Source organism: Spea bombifrons, chromosome 5, assembly GCF_027358695.1.
Source record: "Spea bombifrons isolate aSpeBom1 chromosome 5, aSpeBom1.2.pri, whole genome shotgun sequence".
Taxonomy (NCBI): Eukaryota; Metazoa; Chordata; class Amphibia; order Anura; family Pelobatidae; genus Spea; species Spea bombifrons.
Genome location: NC_071091.1, coordinates 4,094,195 through 4,108,358, shown reverse-complemented (window position 1 = coordinate 4,108,358; position 14,164 = coordinate 4,094,195). Strand labels below are relative to the sequence as shown.

The 14,164-nt window shown below is 34.9% G+C and overlaps 1 protein-coding gene across 3 annotated transcripts in view; it reads right to left on the bottom strand.

The window, feature by feature from the left end:
• Positions 1 to 2,268: 2,268 nt before the first annotated feature.
• ADCYAP1R1 (ADCYAP receptor type I) overlaps positions 2,269 to 14,164 on the bottom strand; it is a 77,339-nt gene continuing 65,443 nt past the window's right edge. Inside the window, exons 14-18 of one of the 3 annotated variants that reach the window (XM_053468291.1) lie at positions 12,314 to 12,388; positions 8,224 to 8,334; positions 5,192 to 5,321; positions 5,055 to 5,096; positions 2,269 to 2,991 (exon numbers count right to left, since the gene is read on the bottom strand). In XM_053468291.1, the coding sequence (XP_053324266.1) occupies positions 2,803 to 2,991; positions 5,055 to 5,096; positions 5,192 to 5,321; positions 8,224 to 8,334; positions 12,314 to 12,388 (547 nt within the window). In that variant the 3' untranslated portion in view covers positions 2,269 to 2,802. The remainder of the gene's footprint in view (positions 2,992 to 5,054; positions 5,097 to 5,191; positions 5,322 to 8,223; positions 8,335 to 12,313; positions 12,389 to 14,164) is intronic. The other 2 variants (XM_053468292.1, XM_053468293.1) reach the window with 2 other exon arrangements.

The following is a 14,164-nucleotide window of genomic DNA, read 5'->3' as shown; positions in this document are numbered from 1 at the left end:
AAAGAACCTAATTGCAAACAAAATTTGTTACATTCATGTGGCAAATCCCAGGGTAGTCCCATCCATAGTATTGGACTCACCACTACATTTTTTTATATATATACATTTATTAGTTACAATTGGTTAAAATTAAAAAAATGACTTTTTTAAAAAAAAAAAATCTGAAATCTTTTTAAGCATACAATAAATCTGGAGATAAAGTCAAGGGATAAATATCACGTTAATGAATAATTCCAAACAGCCTGATCCATCAGCAAACGTGTGCAGTTGTCATTTCTGCATTTTTTTGGCACATTTAGTTACTAAAACGTATGTATTAAATCACAAATTCTGAAACACATGGCTCGAGATGCTTTATGTATCCCGATTCGGTTAACTACTTACAAGAATTTCTTGGTAAACGAATAATATCACCATAACATTGACGCTGAATTATTTTTTTTCCCTACTCACAGTATTATTAATTTATAATTAATAATTAATTATAAAAATATTTGAATGTATTTTTTAAACACTTTTGGAGAATGCACTAAATTATAGAATTATAGAAATATTTGTGTACATATTTAATACGGCAAATTTTTTTCACCATTTTATGATCTTTTATTGCAAAATAAAATTTGACTTTAAATAGGGGATTACGTAGCTCTTCTTCATCTTTATCTCTTTTATATGTGATTATTTGAATAGACATATTTAATTTATTATTATTAGAAAAGTTATTCTGTAAAAGATTAAAACTCACTTTTTTAGTATCCACTGAACCACATTTTAGGTTTCTCTAAAATATTCTTGCCTTTAGTAATATAGGTAGATGGACACTTAAAACATTAAATAATAATAATAAAAAATGATGTTGATAAAAAACCTCTTATTTCCATAGCTCTGGTCGTGAAAAGGCACTTGAGGGACCTTTGCTCTGCAAATTAAAATAGAAAAGACGCGGATAAAGTAGAAAATGTTTTTAAACTTTTTTTTTTTCCCTGCACCCAAAATAAATATTTGCATGGCTGATGATTTTTTTTGTTGTTGGTTGGACTTCCCTATTTCACAGTATGACGTGGAAAACATGTAAGTAGAGATATATAGACGATATATACCATGACATGATAACTATAGTTGCTTCATATTTCACATTTATCAGGTATTGGGCTGGGATATCGAGCAATTTAATTGTAAGCTCCTGTGAATACATTCATCTGCACAGGTTATTACAAAGAATATAATACTCTCAGTGCATAAAGTATAGCTACAAGATAATCACTACATATATCTTTTTAACATTAAAAATCGATATTGATAATAAAAGATGTATTTTATCACTAAAGATCTGTCAGAAACATATGGCACTATGCATATTACAATCCATTTCTAGAATTCTCCTGAAAAAAAAAAAATGTATTATGGTCGGTTACACAAATATATAAACTATGGACATTCTGCATTTAATATACACATTCTGCATTTATATAGGCTTCGCCTAGTTTTCCGTCGTTCACAAAAATAACAGTTTTTATGGGTTTTGTAATTTTTTTACATTCAAACTGACATGACGTACGTCATTTAAATTCCGACATTCCTCATTACCGTGTTAATTAAAAAAGTAAAATTATTTATAGATGTATAAAGTTTCCAGTTTCTATGTTGTTATTTTCTATTATTTAGTATTTCGAACTAAAGTTAATCTACTAGGTTGATCCAGTCTTTATGCATTGCATAAAGTATTTTCAGAGTTAATTGACATCATAGCAGTTTCATAGCAAAATATGTACCTGTTATAACTCTGAAAACAAGGCAAAATCGAGGAGCATTGTCGTAAAGTAGGCATTTTATATTTATATATATATATATATATATATATATATATATATATATTAAATGTTAAAAATGGTCAATTATAAAGTAGGCATTTGAGATGTATATATATATATGTGTATATATGTATGTATATGTATATATATACATATATATATATATATATATATAAATATATACATATATATATATATATATATAAATATATTATATGTTAAAAATGATCAATGGCATATTGGTTTCCCAATACATTTCGCCATTTTCCAGTGTTCTACACAACACAAATTGTCACATACACATTATCCATATAACCTATATTATATTTACCGTGACGCTTATTTATCAACACGATCCAAAAATATTACCAAGATACCTCCATGACGTTTGTGTTAATCGTTATCAAGCGTTACACTCTTCGACCATCTGTCCCCGGTCAGTTATTTCACATTAAAATTGGTTAACGCACGAATGTTTAATCTAAAAAAACCAAAAAACTACTTTTTTTAAAAAATAATAAAATTCTTTCTAAGTACACAATATACAAGCTGCCACACTTATTACTCCGTAAACAAACGATAAGTATTTACATACGACTCATCTGTAGTACTTATCAAGTGCTCCAATTTTTTATTACTCGCTCTCTCTTAGACCTATGAAATAAGTAGGTATGCCGACGCAACAATGTTAATCGAAGGTGCTATGTTGTGTATTCTGCTGTAATACACAAAATGTACCTTTTACAAAGATTCGTTGTTCTCCTATTTGATATGAAAGCCCGTCTATCGTTACTGGGCATGGATTTATGGATAGTCAACATCGTGGAGTTAAGATGAATGACCCATCCGCAACAAACCCAACTAAACTAAACATTCCGAGACAACTTATGATGTTCCGTCCCGCTTTTCTATTACAAATGAGAAGTAAAACAACAAAAAGAAAAAAAAAAAGATAAAGTGAGATTTGGGTGGAATTAAGCATTTTGGGAACTCATGTCGCCAGGTTCTCCGCATTTATGCTCGACATCCTGATCTGGGAACTGCTCTTGCTCAGAATGGAGAGTTGCGTCCCCCCGTTGACACCGCTGCTTGCCAGCGAAGGGTGGCGATGTTTGAAATCCACAGCAAAGTACCGGTTGACTTTCCAACTCCGCCACTTTCTCTTTATTTCTGATTGCACCTTTAGGGAGAAACTTCAAAAGGTCATTTTTTATGTACTTTGCTGTTATGGAACATGCTGGCTAAAAATAAATACAAATAAAATAATAATAAATAAAGATAATAGACAGAATAACTGAAATATTCACATGCATTACGCTTCTAAAAAAATATATATATAAAAATGTCCAAATACGGTTAAAGGAAAATGATAATGTAGGAATCTTTTTCCCTTTTTTAAGTTTTATTTAGCTACGCAATATTTTTTATTTGTAGAAATATAGAAATATATGTTAGTCAATGAGATATATGGCGTGATGAATATAATCAAGAGAAATGCCTAGGGCTATATCTTGCAGAAAAGACTGGAATTGGATAAATAATAATAATAATATTAATAATAATAATAATAAATAAACTATGTTTCCTATGTGTTTTATTTTTTTTAATAAATACGCTACAGACTAATTTAAAAACACATTTAAAAAGTACAGCATACCGACCAGTAAACATTGGCACGTTGGTATTCAGTATTAAAATTAATTTAAATGGTAGTATTTAAATATTCATTTTATGGTCACTATGTATCTGACCCCAAGGAACCCTAATGTACGAAATGTGAATATATTTGGCTTTCAACAAAACCAACACATTTCTGGGAGATTTGTATCAAACTTCAAAGCGGGCGGCTTTTTATCAATTTCGGAAACTCGACTTGAGAACGGGCTTTGTGCCAGAATCCCATCTGTCTTTGGAGTTTCATACGGAGCTGAAGAGCATGTAATACATTTGTTAATTTTATTTGAACGTCCTTCTGGCAAAAAACCAAAACAACTTAAATATATAAAGGAGATTAAAATACAAATAAATAAATACTTGTTTAATGTAATATGGCAATGAAAGGGTTTAGGCTGACAATCCTTATCTGCTCCATGTTTTATTTGTTTTTTACTTTTATTCTAATAAACGTCAAATTGCTGAATCTCCGGCATTGTTGATTTTTTTTTTGTAAAGTGTTCAATTTAAGATGCGGTACAAATTTGTACACCGTTTAGGTTGATCTCTATGCACCCATTTTTTTTTATTTTATTTTTAGCATTGGCAGGTTATTAAATCACTTGCAGTGCATTTTTCACCTTCACTAAAATCCACTCAATTGAGCCCATTGCGTCTTATAACTCTCCCCATTATCGACCCTCAGACTGTATTTTTCACGCAACTTTTTAAGGATTTAATATAAAAACTAAACTTTTAATTTCATTGGGAAGGTTTGGGGGACAAAGTAATCAAGATAATTAATTTTAAAAAAAAAAATCACCATGGAAAAAATTCACCTTTGGGACGCCGAACCCCCAAATACCATTTTCTTTCCATAGCATTTTTTAGTAGAAAGTATCTCACATTAATAGGATTAAAGCACTTTTACAAAGAGGCCCCTCTTCTTTGTGTGTGCGGGATATTATGCCGTCTCCTAATAATTACAAAAGTGGGGTGTTTTTTATAAAAAGTGTAAAAAAAAAAAAAATGTAAAAAAAAAACTTTTATAGTCCTCCCATTACAAATATAAATAAAACGTAATTTGCTGCCTCAACCCAAAAGTGTTAAAAAACATAAAAGAAAAAAACAGTATATGATATAAAGGAAATATTGACACTCCAAAACATACAAAAAGTCTAATGTTTATGTTTTTCAAGACCAGCACCAAATCTGTTTTTAAAAATGTATGTATCGTTTTCTCTGTTTTTAACATGTTCAATGATTTACAATTTGCGAGCGTAAAATAAACATGAAAAAAGGGAATCGTTATTTGAGCGAATGTATGGTAATAACGCCAAAAGAGCTCCGGTCATGATGGTGATAAACTCTCTGGTCATGAAAAGGTTAAATATAATATAGTAAAAGGAAGTCTTTCACTTCGTGTAATAATTGAACTATTTTAATGAAAATAACGACAGATTTACAGATTTACGGTATAGTTCAGTGACTTTAATAGCGTTTTGCGACAGAATGGATGCACAGAATGAAGTTTTTTTTTTTCCCATGCAAACGCAAGAAAATAAAATGTAAAAGTTAAAAGGATCTTACCTCCCCATTCAGGAAACAATAGAGAATTGCAACGACAAAGCCCTTTGGGGAGGAAAAAAAAAGAGGAAGAAAATCGGTGAATTGTTTATTTTGAAACAGGAAATATGAAATAAATACTTATTTTTGCCATCGTTTACCTGGAAGGACCCAAGACCCAACTCAAACACTAGTCTCTCCCGCTTGCTGACATTTTCAGGCGAGAAGGCGAAGACGGTGTAGTGGATTCCGAACAACGGGATAAGCAGCAGTGTGGATCGCGCCAGCCTCCTGTAACAGGAAATGATGTCATTGTTAAAGTGATGTAATTTGATTTTACAAAAATAATACTGTCTATGTATTAGATACTTTTATTACTTCATAGACCAGGACAGTTTCACATTCCATGCACCTCTATATAGGATTGGTGGCTGTCCAACATTGTCCAAAAATGTTATTATTTTTAAAGGCTTTGTTAAAAAGGCTGCATCGGAAAATGTAATAAATGTATTCTGAGGGTAGAAAATATATATGGGATAAAGCGGGTCAATTACATCTATACAGATACATAATCCAATTATACCTATACTTACATTGACTGAACAATGTATCTGCCCATCTTTAACATTAAGCCGGATAGTGAAAGGGTTAACATGGTGTTTAAAAAAAAAAAAATAATAATTTGCTCAAACATTTCATTGGTGTTTATGTTACACGAGCATTCATGGGAACTGTCAGGATTTGCCCCGGAGCCTCAGGGTCTCGGGGTGAAGATTTTCAGGGTCACACAGTCTGAAGTCAACTCTTTCATATTCTGCTCTGGTTTAATTTAATGATATCTGAACGTCCTGATTGGTGCTTTTCTCACCGCTGGGATCCCTGCATGAATACAGGTGACTTCATTCCGAAGTAATGGTTTCCATAAGGATCGTTATGAGAACCATTTGGCTGCCACCACTGTAGCAAGTCACTACAACAGAATTTTTTTTATGGGCTACTAAAGGGTTAATGTTTTGAAGAAGTCCCAGGGAGAGCTCATATCCACTGAACTGATGGATTAACATTCCGGACAGGCAGTTATCTTTCTATTCTTTTAAAGTTAATGACACTCCAGCTACTTTAACATTCCCCTACCCTCCAGCTCCTTGGCCTGCGGGAGATGCATGTGTGTGAAGGCACCTTCTGCTTAATAGTGCGCATGCATGATATGATCACCATCAGCCAGCTCCCAGCGCTGGCTCGCACAAAACATAGAGGGTCCAACGGGACCACTGAAGCAATCCAAACTCACATCAAACGTGGACAGTAAAGCGGGTAGGGTGCTGGAGGTTGAAGCTCTGGAGCTGCAGCTTCTTCTAAAGATGACAGTTTATAAATATATATATATATATTCTCCATCGGTGGACTGTAAGGGGCACTGAACTGTCTCTTTAATGTTGCAGTTGACGAATAAGGAATATAATATTATTATAAATATATTTATAAACCCCCGACAGATGTCTCTTTAGGATAAAATTCATTAGGAACTCCTGTTCTTTGCTACAGATGTTTACGATATTCTCCTTCACAGAGATGATTAATAATATGGATTATTCATGAATTCAATATATTTAAGTATAGTGTTTATAGTTATGGAAAGTATATATATATATCATCTCCTAATTTTCTTGTAGCTTTCAGATGATTTTCACATTAAAGGTCTTTGATACAAATATATGCCACCCCTATAGCCTTTATAAATCAAGATAAGATATATATACCTCAGAGGACTGATTATCTGGAAATAGATGAATAAACATGGAAAATAGAGAAGAACCTGGGCTGGAGGCTCATCCCCCATGCCCTAAATTAAAATATATATATAGTTTATTAAGTTCCATCTAAGCCGCTGACCCTTTAAAGTTAAATGACCAATAAACAAAGGAGAAAAACTGCTGCTGAGGGAGCAGGGCCGGCCTTAGGGGTGTGCGACCTGTGCGGCCGCACAGGGCGCCATGACAACAGGGGCGCCTGCCCGGGACTTAAAGCATCGTTTATTTTTTTTTTTTTTTTTTTTTTAAACTTTATTTAACATCCTCCATATTAAATAAAGTTGTTTTAACTTTATTTAACATGGAGGATGTTAAATAAAGTTAAAACAAACAATTTAAGTCCCGGGCAGGGGCGGCGAGCGGTTTTCCATTCTAATATATAATATAATATATAAAAAAATATTTATTAAAAATCAGAATGTACAGAACCCATGTAACATTATCGAAAACATAAAAAGGTAGACCCGCATATTCATACTAAACTATGGATATGAGTGTATACTCCCGTTATTTGTCCCTTTCAGGTGTAATTCAAGACCCTTTGACCTAATTTTTTACACATACACGTTTTCTTAGACACATATTTATTTGCAAGATCAACAATAATCCCCCCCATAAAATTTACATAGTCAAAAGAAAAATGTTGAACGTTCGTATTTCACAGAATTTCGACATGGTCTTTACAAACTTTTAAACAACTCGTAAGAGGTGTTCCTCTGAAGTAATTGGCTTGAATCTATTTTGTTTCTATGTTTCTACGTTATGCTTCTAATTATTCCATTCAAGTACTTCTTGTTCTTTGGAGGTTTATTTAATACGGCCAGGTACGTGGATGGTGTCTTCTGTGACTATTATAAAGCCAGTCTTACTAGTTTTACGACTTCTCTTTGATGACTGTTTCTTCGTGTCCACCGTCAAGCCCAATAATTCCACGTACATAGATATCCGCATCTTCCAGAGGTTAAACTTTTCTTTGCGATTTTGTCCCGATGCCCCTTCTATCTTGACACTTGTTGTCCCCATAGATTACCATCTTCGTTGCAATCCAAGACTGAGGTGGTCATCCGGGAAGTGATATCGCGTTGGCAACCTTCTTCTCGTCAGAACTGGGCATGTGGATCTCAACATTCACAAAGTGAATTGGGCATCATGTGCATGTAGGCTTCCATTGGAAGGAGCCCTGATACTTTTCCACCAATGTCCAATCATCTATTCATATTCTAAGACCAGGGAGGTAAAAAGAGACATCCAATATGAACGTCCTAGCATTGGCTGCCTCTTCTGGTCTTGTTTTCATACAATTTGTCACATTCTTTTGTGTAGAACGTTTAATAACGCTCAAGCAAGATGCATTCCCAGTAGCCCCGAGAGGTGCCACTGACCTGACACCGGTTGACCGGGTGCTCCAAGTTCTTTCGGGTCCTACTGCGTGTTGACCAGTCTTCTGATCTGCCCTCTGCTGAATTCCCAATACAGATGCAATGGGTGAGGGGCTACGGAGCAAAGAGCACTTTGTGTGAGAGGTTTGGAGCAGACGAATCTAGCCTTAAAACAACCGAATGAAGACAACGCTGATGCACATCTTGCTACCATATTTAGGGTTTTTATCCTGGGACTTGTTAACTTCCTGGTCAACAAACGGAGTGTATGTTATACAACAAATGTCACGGTCACTGTTTAAAAGGCCCCGTATAAACTACATTTTATAGAATAATGTCTGGTGTTTTATATTGTTTGTAAGGTGGTTTTATAACACTACACTGGTCTTGATCTGCAGAATTCTACTTTGAATACTTACCTTCTCTTCCCAAAGTTCCTTTAGGTGTTCTTTGCCTTCTCTTTTTTTATTTTATGGCTTCGGTGCTGATTTGAGAGTTTGGTACATAAATGGTGGTCGAGGTAACCGTAGAAAGGGAGAGAAAATTAAGGTTTGGTTTGGAAAAATTGGATCGGGTCTACAGGAGGCAGCTGTGGGATTGCTGGGGACACCAACACATCCACTGACTGTATGTGGACCTGAAGTGGTCATTTAGAAACAAGGAAGAAAAAAACACTTGTTTCTTTTGTTAAGGTATTTTGGAATTTTTATCTGGTAGGCCACAGAGAACGAAGAGTTTCAGGCGTGGGCATCAGATGGTAGAGACTAGGGATAAATTGGTGACATTTTTTAAATGTAGACATATTGTCGAAGTGTTTGTAACATTTGTAGTGTTCTACCAACATCATTAACCGCTTAAGGACAATGCATTGTGAGCCCGTACAATGTACAGGCTTTGTCATGAAGGGGTTAATCATAGTGTTAGGTATGAAGAAGGAGGAGAAGATCATGTTTGTTGTTTCTGGACTCCTTTGCTCATAGAAATATCTACAAAAGCCCACTGGAGAGATAGACGCCTCGAAAGAAACGTAGACGGCAACGTAATGTTATTGAAGAGCCATTGAATGTGTTTAATTTTAGGTAACAATGTGTAACAAACTGCGTAGACCGAATAACATAATCCCCATATTCTGTAAATCTGAGGCTTTATCAGCCGCATCTATTTGTTTTTCTACATATCAGTTATCCTGATATATGGCGAAATTGCAAGCGTCACCCTCAGGATCAGTTTATTAAATTCATTGCGAGAGATGTGGTGTGTCACATAAACAACGACAACAGCAGTAACAAAATTACAACAAAAACATTAAACCTGGTCACACAAATTAGACAATGTGGCTGGGTTCTGTGACATAGACACACTTTTTTTTTAATTTAAATTGTTCCTGGGTTGTAAAATGTCCAAATATGATTTTAGTAACCTTTGCTAAATACAGATCTAAAATTAATTAAAAAAAAATTCCTGAAATTTATACCTTTTCCTTTTTTGTTCTAAAAAATACCACTTCCGACTAAATCATCTTTCAGCAAAAAAAAAAAAATCACAATATTTACAAAAACCAAAAGGAGAAAATTAATTAACATCCCAACATATTCAGCAAATATTTCTAAAGTGGTGATATTAATTTTTTTTTTTTTTGAGAAAAATCTTGAATTACAAAGCAACACAGTAAATACAGATTATGGAGTCAGGCATAGCTATGGATCCATCTTATATTACAAATAGTAAATGCAAAGAATTAACGGAACAAATTTTCTTAATTTTATTTTCAGGAAATAATAATTATTATTATTAAATAGAAAAACAAAACATATATTGTGACACACAATGAAAAAACATATAGATGGGAAACAGATAAAATCAAACAGTAGGAAGGACTACAAATGATACTCTCCCACTATATAAATATATACTATAAAATCATCTACTATTGAGCTTTCTGGATTCTAGGATTTTTAAACATGAAAGTTAACATTTTATTTTTTTATAAATATATTTTTATTTTAAATTTCTTTTTTTATTTATATCTTTTTTTTTTTGTATACATTTTTAAATAAGTGTTCCTATAGTATTAAACACAGTGTGGTAGAAACTAATGTAGTATAGCACTAAAGAAAATGATGTTTTCCCCGTATTGATACATTGTATTCTGTAATATATTAACTGAATTAATCTCAGCTGATTTGTCGTTTTAATCTTTTCTTTGAAAAACAGCCTATCGGTAGCTGCTTTTGTGTCACATGACAAATTTTGTATGATTAAATAATTATTTCTACAGCATGAGGAATGATGCTGTGGATGCATTATGTTATACCTGGGAACTTGTGGGCTCCGGCTACCCGAAGCCTACCCTTGAGGGACGTGGCCAGGACTGCCCCCCCCCATTTAAAGGCAAAATTGGCTGGGAGTGGGGCATACCAGGACCTCGCTACTGTGGCCTGAAGGATCTGGGTGTAGACCCGGAGGAACAGGTATAATTATAAGATCACATTGTGTTGTGAAAGGCACCCGTCAAGAAATTATTCTAACTTTATACTATTTTAAAAATAGACAACTATATGCTGGTAAAAGCTATAAAAATATTATCAATTTAAAAAATTATCCTTGGACTTTATATACCGTATTGGCCCGAATATAGGCCGCACTTTTTTCCCCCACTTTAAGTCTTTAAAGTGGGGGTGCGGCCTATATTCGGGGTCTAGCGCCCGACGCACGGGACATGCAGTCCCGGGCGCCGGGCAGGCAGCGGGGTTAGGATACAGATCCCCCGCAGCGGTGCAGGGGACCTGCATCCTACTGTCTGATACGCTCAGACAGCCTCCCCTGCCAGCACTTCCCACGGGGGGGAGTACCGGCACGGGAGGTTGTCTAAGCGCATCGCACGGACGTTCACCGGCAGCGGCGATGCGCCGTTGCCGGTGAACGTGCGCACGATGCATTCTAACCCCCCCGACTTACCAGGGCAGACTCCCGGGTGTCTTGCAGGGCCGGCGGAAGACATCTACGCAATACACGTATACAACTTCCGGTACCGGCACTTCCGCTGAGTGCCGGCACCGGGAGTTGTATACACGATGTGCATAGATGTCCCCCTCCGGCCCCGTAAGACACCCGGGAGTCTGCTCTGGTAAGTCGGGGGGGGGGACAGAGTGGCAGCATATCGCGGGGAGGACAGAGTGGCAGCATATCTCGAGGGGGGGAGGACAGAGTGGCAGCGTATCTCGAGGGGGGGAGGACAGAGTGGCAGCGTATCTCGAGGGGGGGAGGACAGAGTGGCAGCATATCTCGAGGGGGGGAGGACAGAGTGGCAGCGTATCTCGAGGGGGGGAGGACAGAGTGGCAGCATATCTCGGAGGGGGAGGACAGAGTGGCAGCATATCTCGGAGGGGGAGGACAGAGTGGCAGCATGTTTTTTGGTGCTTTTTTAAAGAAAAAAATTTTTTCTTTAAAAAAGCACCAAACTTTTAGGGTGCGGTCTATATACGGGGGCGGCCTAAATCCGAGCCAATACGGTATATGCAGAACAATAAACTAAATGTATTTAGTTATATATTTATATTATATATGACATTTATATATTTAAATTATTGCAATAATAAAACATTGCAACCCAGCAACATTTGAGAACCAAAATGTAGTGAAATATAATTTATTTAATTAATATATATTAATATATATACCGGTAATTAATTTAGGACATATGTTACATTTATATAGTTCAGGCGGTACATTGGCACAATTAAAAAGAATAATGGAGAGGTTCTCTGTCAGTCCTAAGTATCTGCCCTTTCATTAAAATAAATATCGATTAGGTATATATTATGTGTATTGTACAGATGTCGTCTGCGGTGTAAACATAATACATATATATATATATATATATAATGAATGGTTTGCCTATAATTATATCGTGTAGAGCTCGATCATAACAGGGTCCTGACTTATTCAAACATCTAAGGGTTCTTTATTTCACACAGACACACAACATCAATGTATCATGCAACAAAATGCCTCTGACCCAGCAAACATGGACAACAAGTATCGGAATCATGCTTCACAAACACGGTAACGTCACAGGAGTGCGTACACTTACAGAGTAATGGTGGACATCTTGCAACTGTGCTGGTGAGCACTGTCTGTCTTACAGTAGCATTTCTGAAAGCAGCTGCTGATAAAATTAGTATATTTCAGCTTTTGTAGGCGGTTTTGGCAGAAAGTCATCTGTTTAACACAATACACAGGACACAGCAGAACGGCAAACTCAACGGACAATGAACACCTACGGTCATGACGAATACACTTAACAAGATCTGTAATGACTGTGTTACTTCATTACTATTAATATTTAAAGGATGCCCGAAATTTATTGTATTTGAGGTTTTTTTTTGGAATTTTCCCATTTGGTTTGGTGTGAAATAGCTGTTCTTTGTGATTTATGGGAATTGTCACCACTATTCCCCAAGACGATGATGATTTTTATCCAGACTATGGCTGAATCCTTGTTGACCATACGAGAATATCATACAATGGTGTTTCTGATCATTTGATACATTAACCCCTTAAGGACAATGGGCGGTCCCTAAACCCATTGAAAACAATGCATTTTGAGCCTGTACATGTACGGGCTTTGTCATTAAGGGGTTAAAAGGTATTTAATTTAATTTAATGTACTTTCTCAACGCCTAGTGAATGTTTCTAGCATTGTCTTCAATATATTTTCACAATCAAAACGTGAATAAAGAATAAAAATAATAATAAAATAATAAATATTATTATTTATTAAAATGAATCAGTAATCTATGGCTTCCTTATAGGGTGTCTCCTTAGCCAATAGGAATCTGAGACCACATTCTACTGAGAACCATACGTTAAAAAAAAGGTAGAACCCCTTTCTATCTCTATCTATCAATTCACATTGATACGTTCAAACATCCTTTTTAAAAATGTGCTAGTTATAAACGTAATCTGAGGGGTCAAAATAAAGAAAAAAAATAATAATTTAAACAATGGAAACACTGGAATGGAAAAGGATATTAGAAACGTGGATAAGGGTCTACCTTTACTAGTTTCCTTACCTATTTCTTAATTATAGAAATAAAACAGGACTGGTTTAAAACACACTGAAGGACGGCATCAAACCAGCAAACATCTGGCTTTTGCCAGCACTCCCTTTTTGCATAGAAAAGTGATCAAAAGAAGCGTTTTGGCAGAATAACATACAAAGCAGAAGACGCCTAAAACCAAAGACTTTAACGAAACATCGCTAGCATATTTTACTAAAGATGAAATCCTAATATTAAGGTCTCTATATTTCTATATAATAAATCAATAATAAGGATTATAATAATAATAATTTAAGAATAAAATAATATAAGAATAAATAAATAAGAATAAAAAAGAATAATAAAAAAAAAGAATAATGAAAGAAAAATTCTATACAAACCTATCGGAGAATCAATTGAAAGAACAAACTCTAAAGAGAAAAAAAACCCTCTAAATTAAACAAAATAGAGCTTTTTATTGATCGAGTTATTTTTGTGCTCTTGAAGCTTGTAGGAGGCCACGAGTCTTGAGAACTTTATGTTTCTCCTGCTTCATCGAACGTGACATATTTAGGGAACTTATTATTTATTTATTTTAAATCAAGGGTTTGAGCGACATTTAGGGCAAAAAAGTAAAGCATCTGAAAGTTGTTAAAACGGAAAAAAAAATACACTGTATGAAGTTTTTAAAATAAACTCAACAATGAACATAAAGATAGATAAAAGCACAAACTCAATTTATAATCTGATACAAATACAATTAACGGACTCTGATCTGTTACCTTTGTGATAATGCGTGGCTTCTCTTTATATTGAGACAAACTATGCATAATAATGTAATTTCCCCCCTTTTTATGGAATTTCTGATTGCAAAAATGCATTTAACCAAAATCATGCAGAAT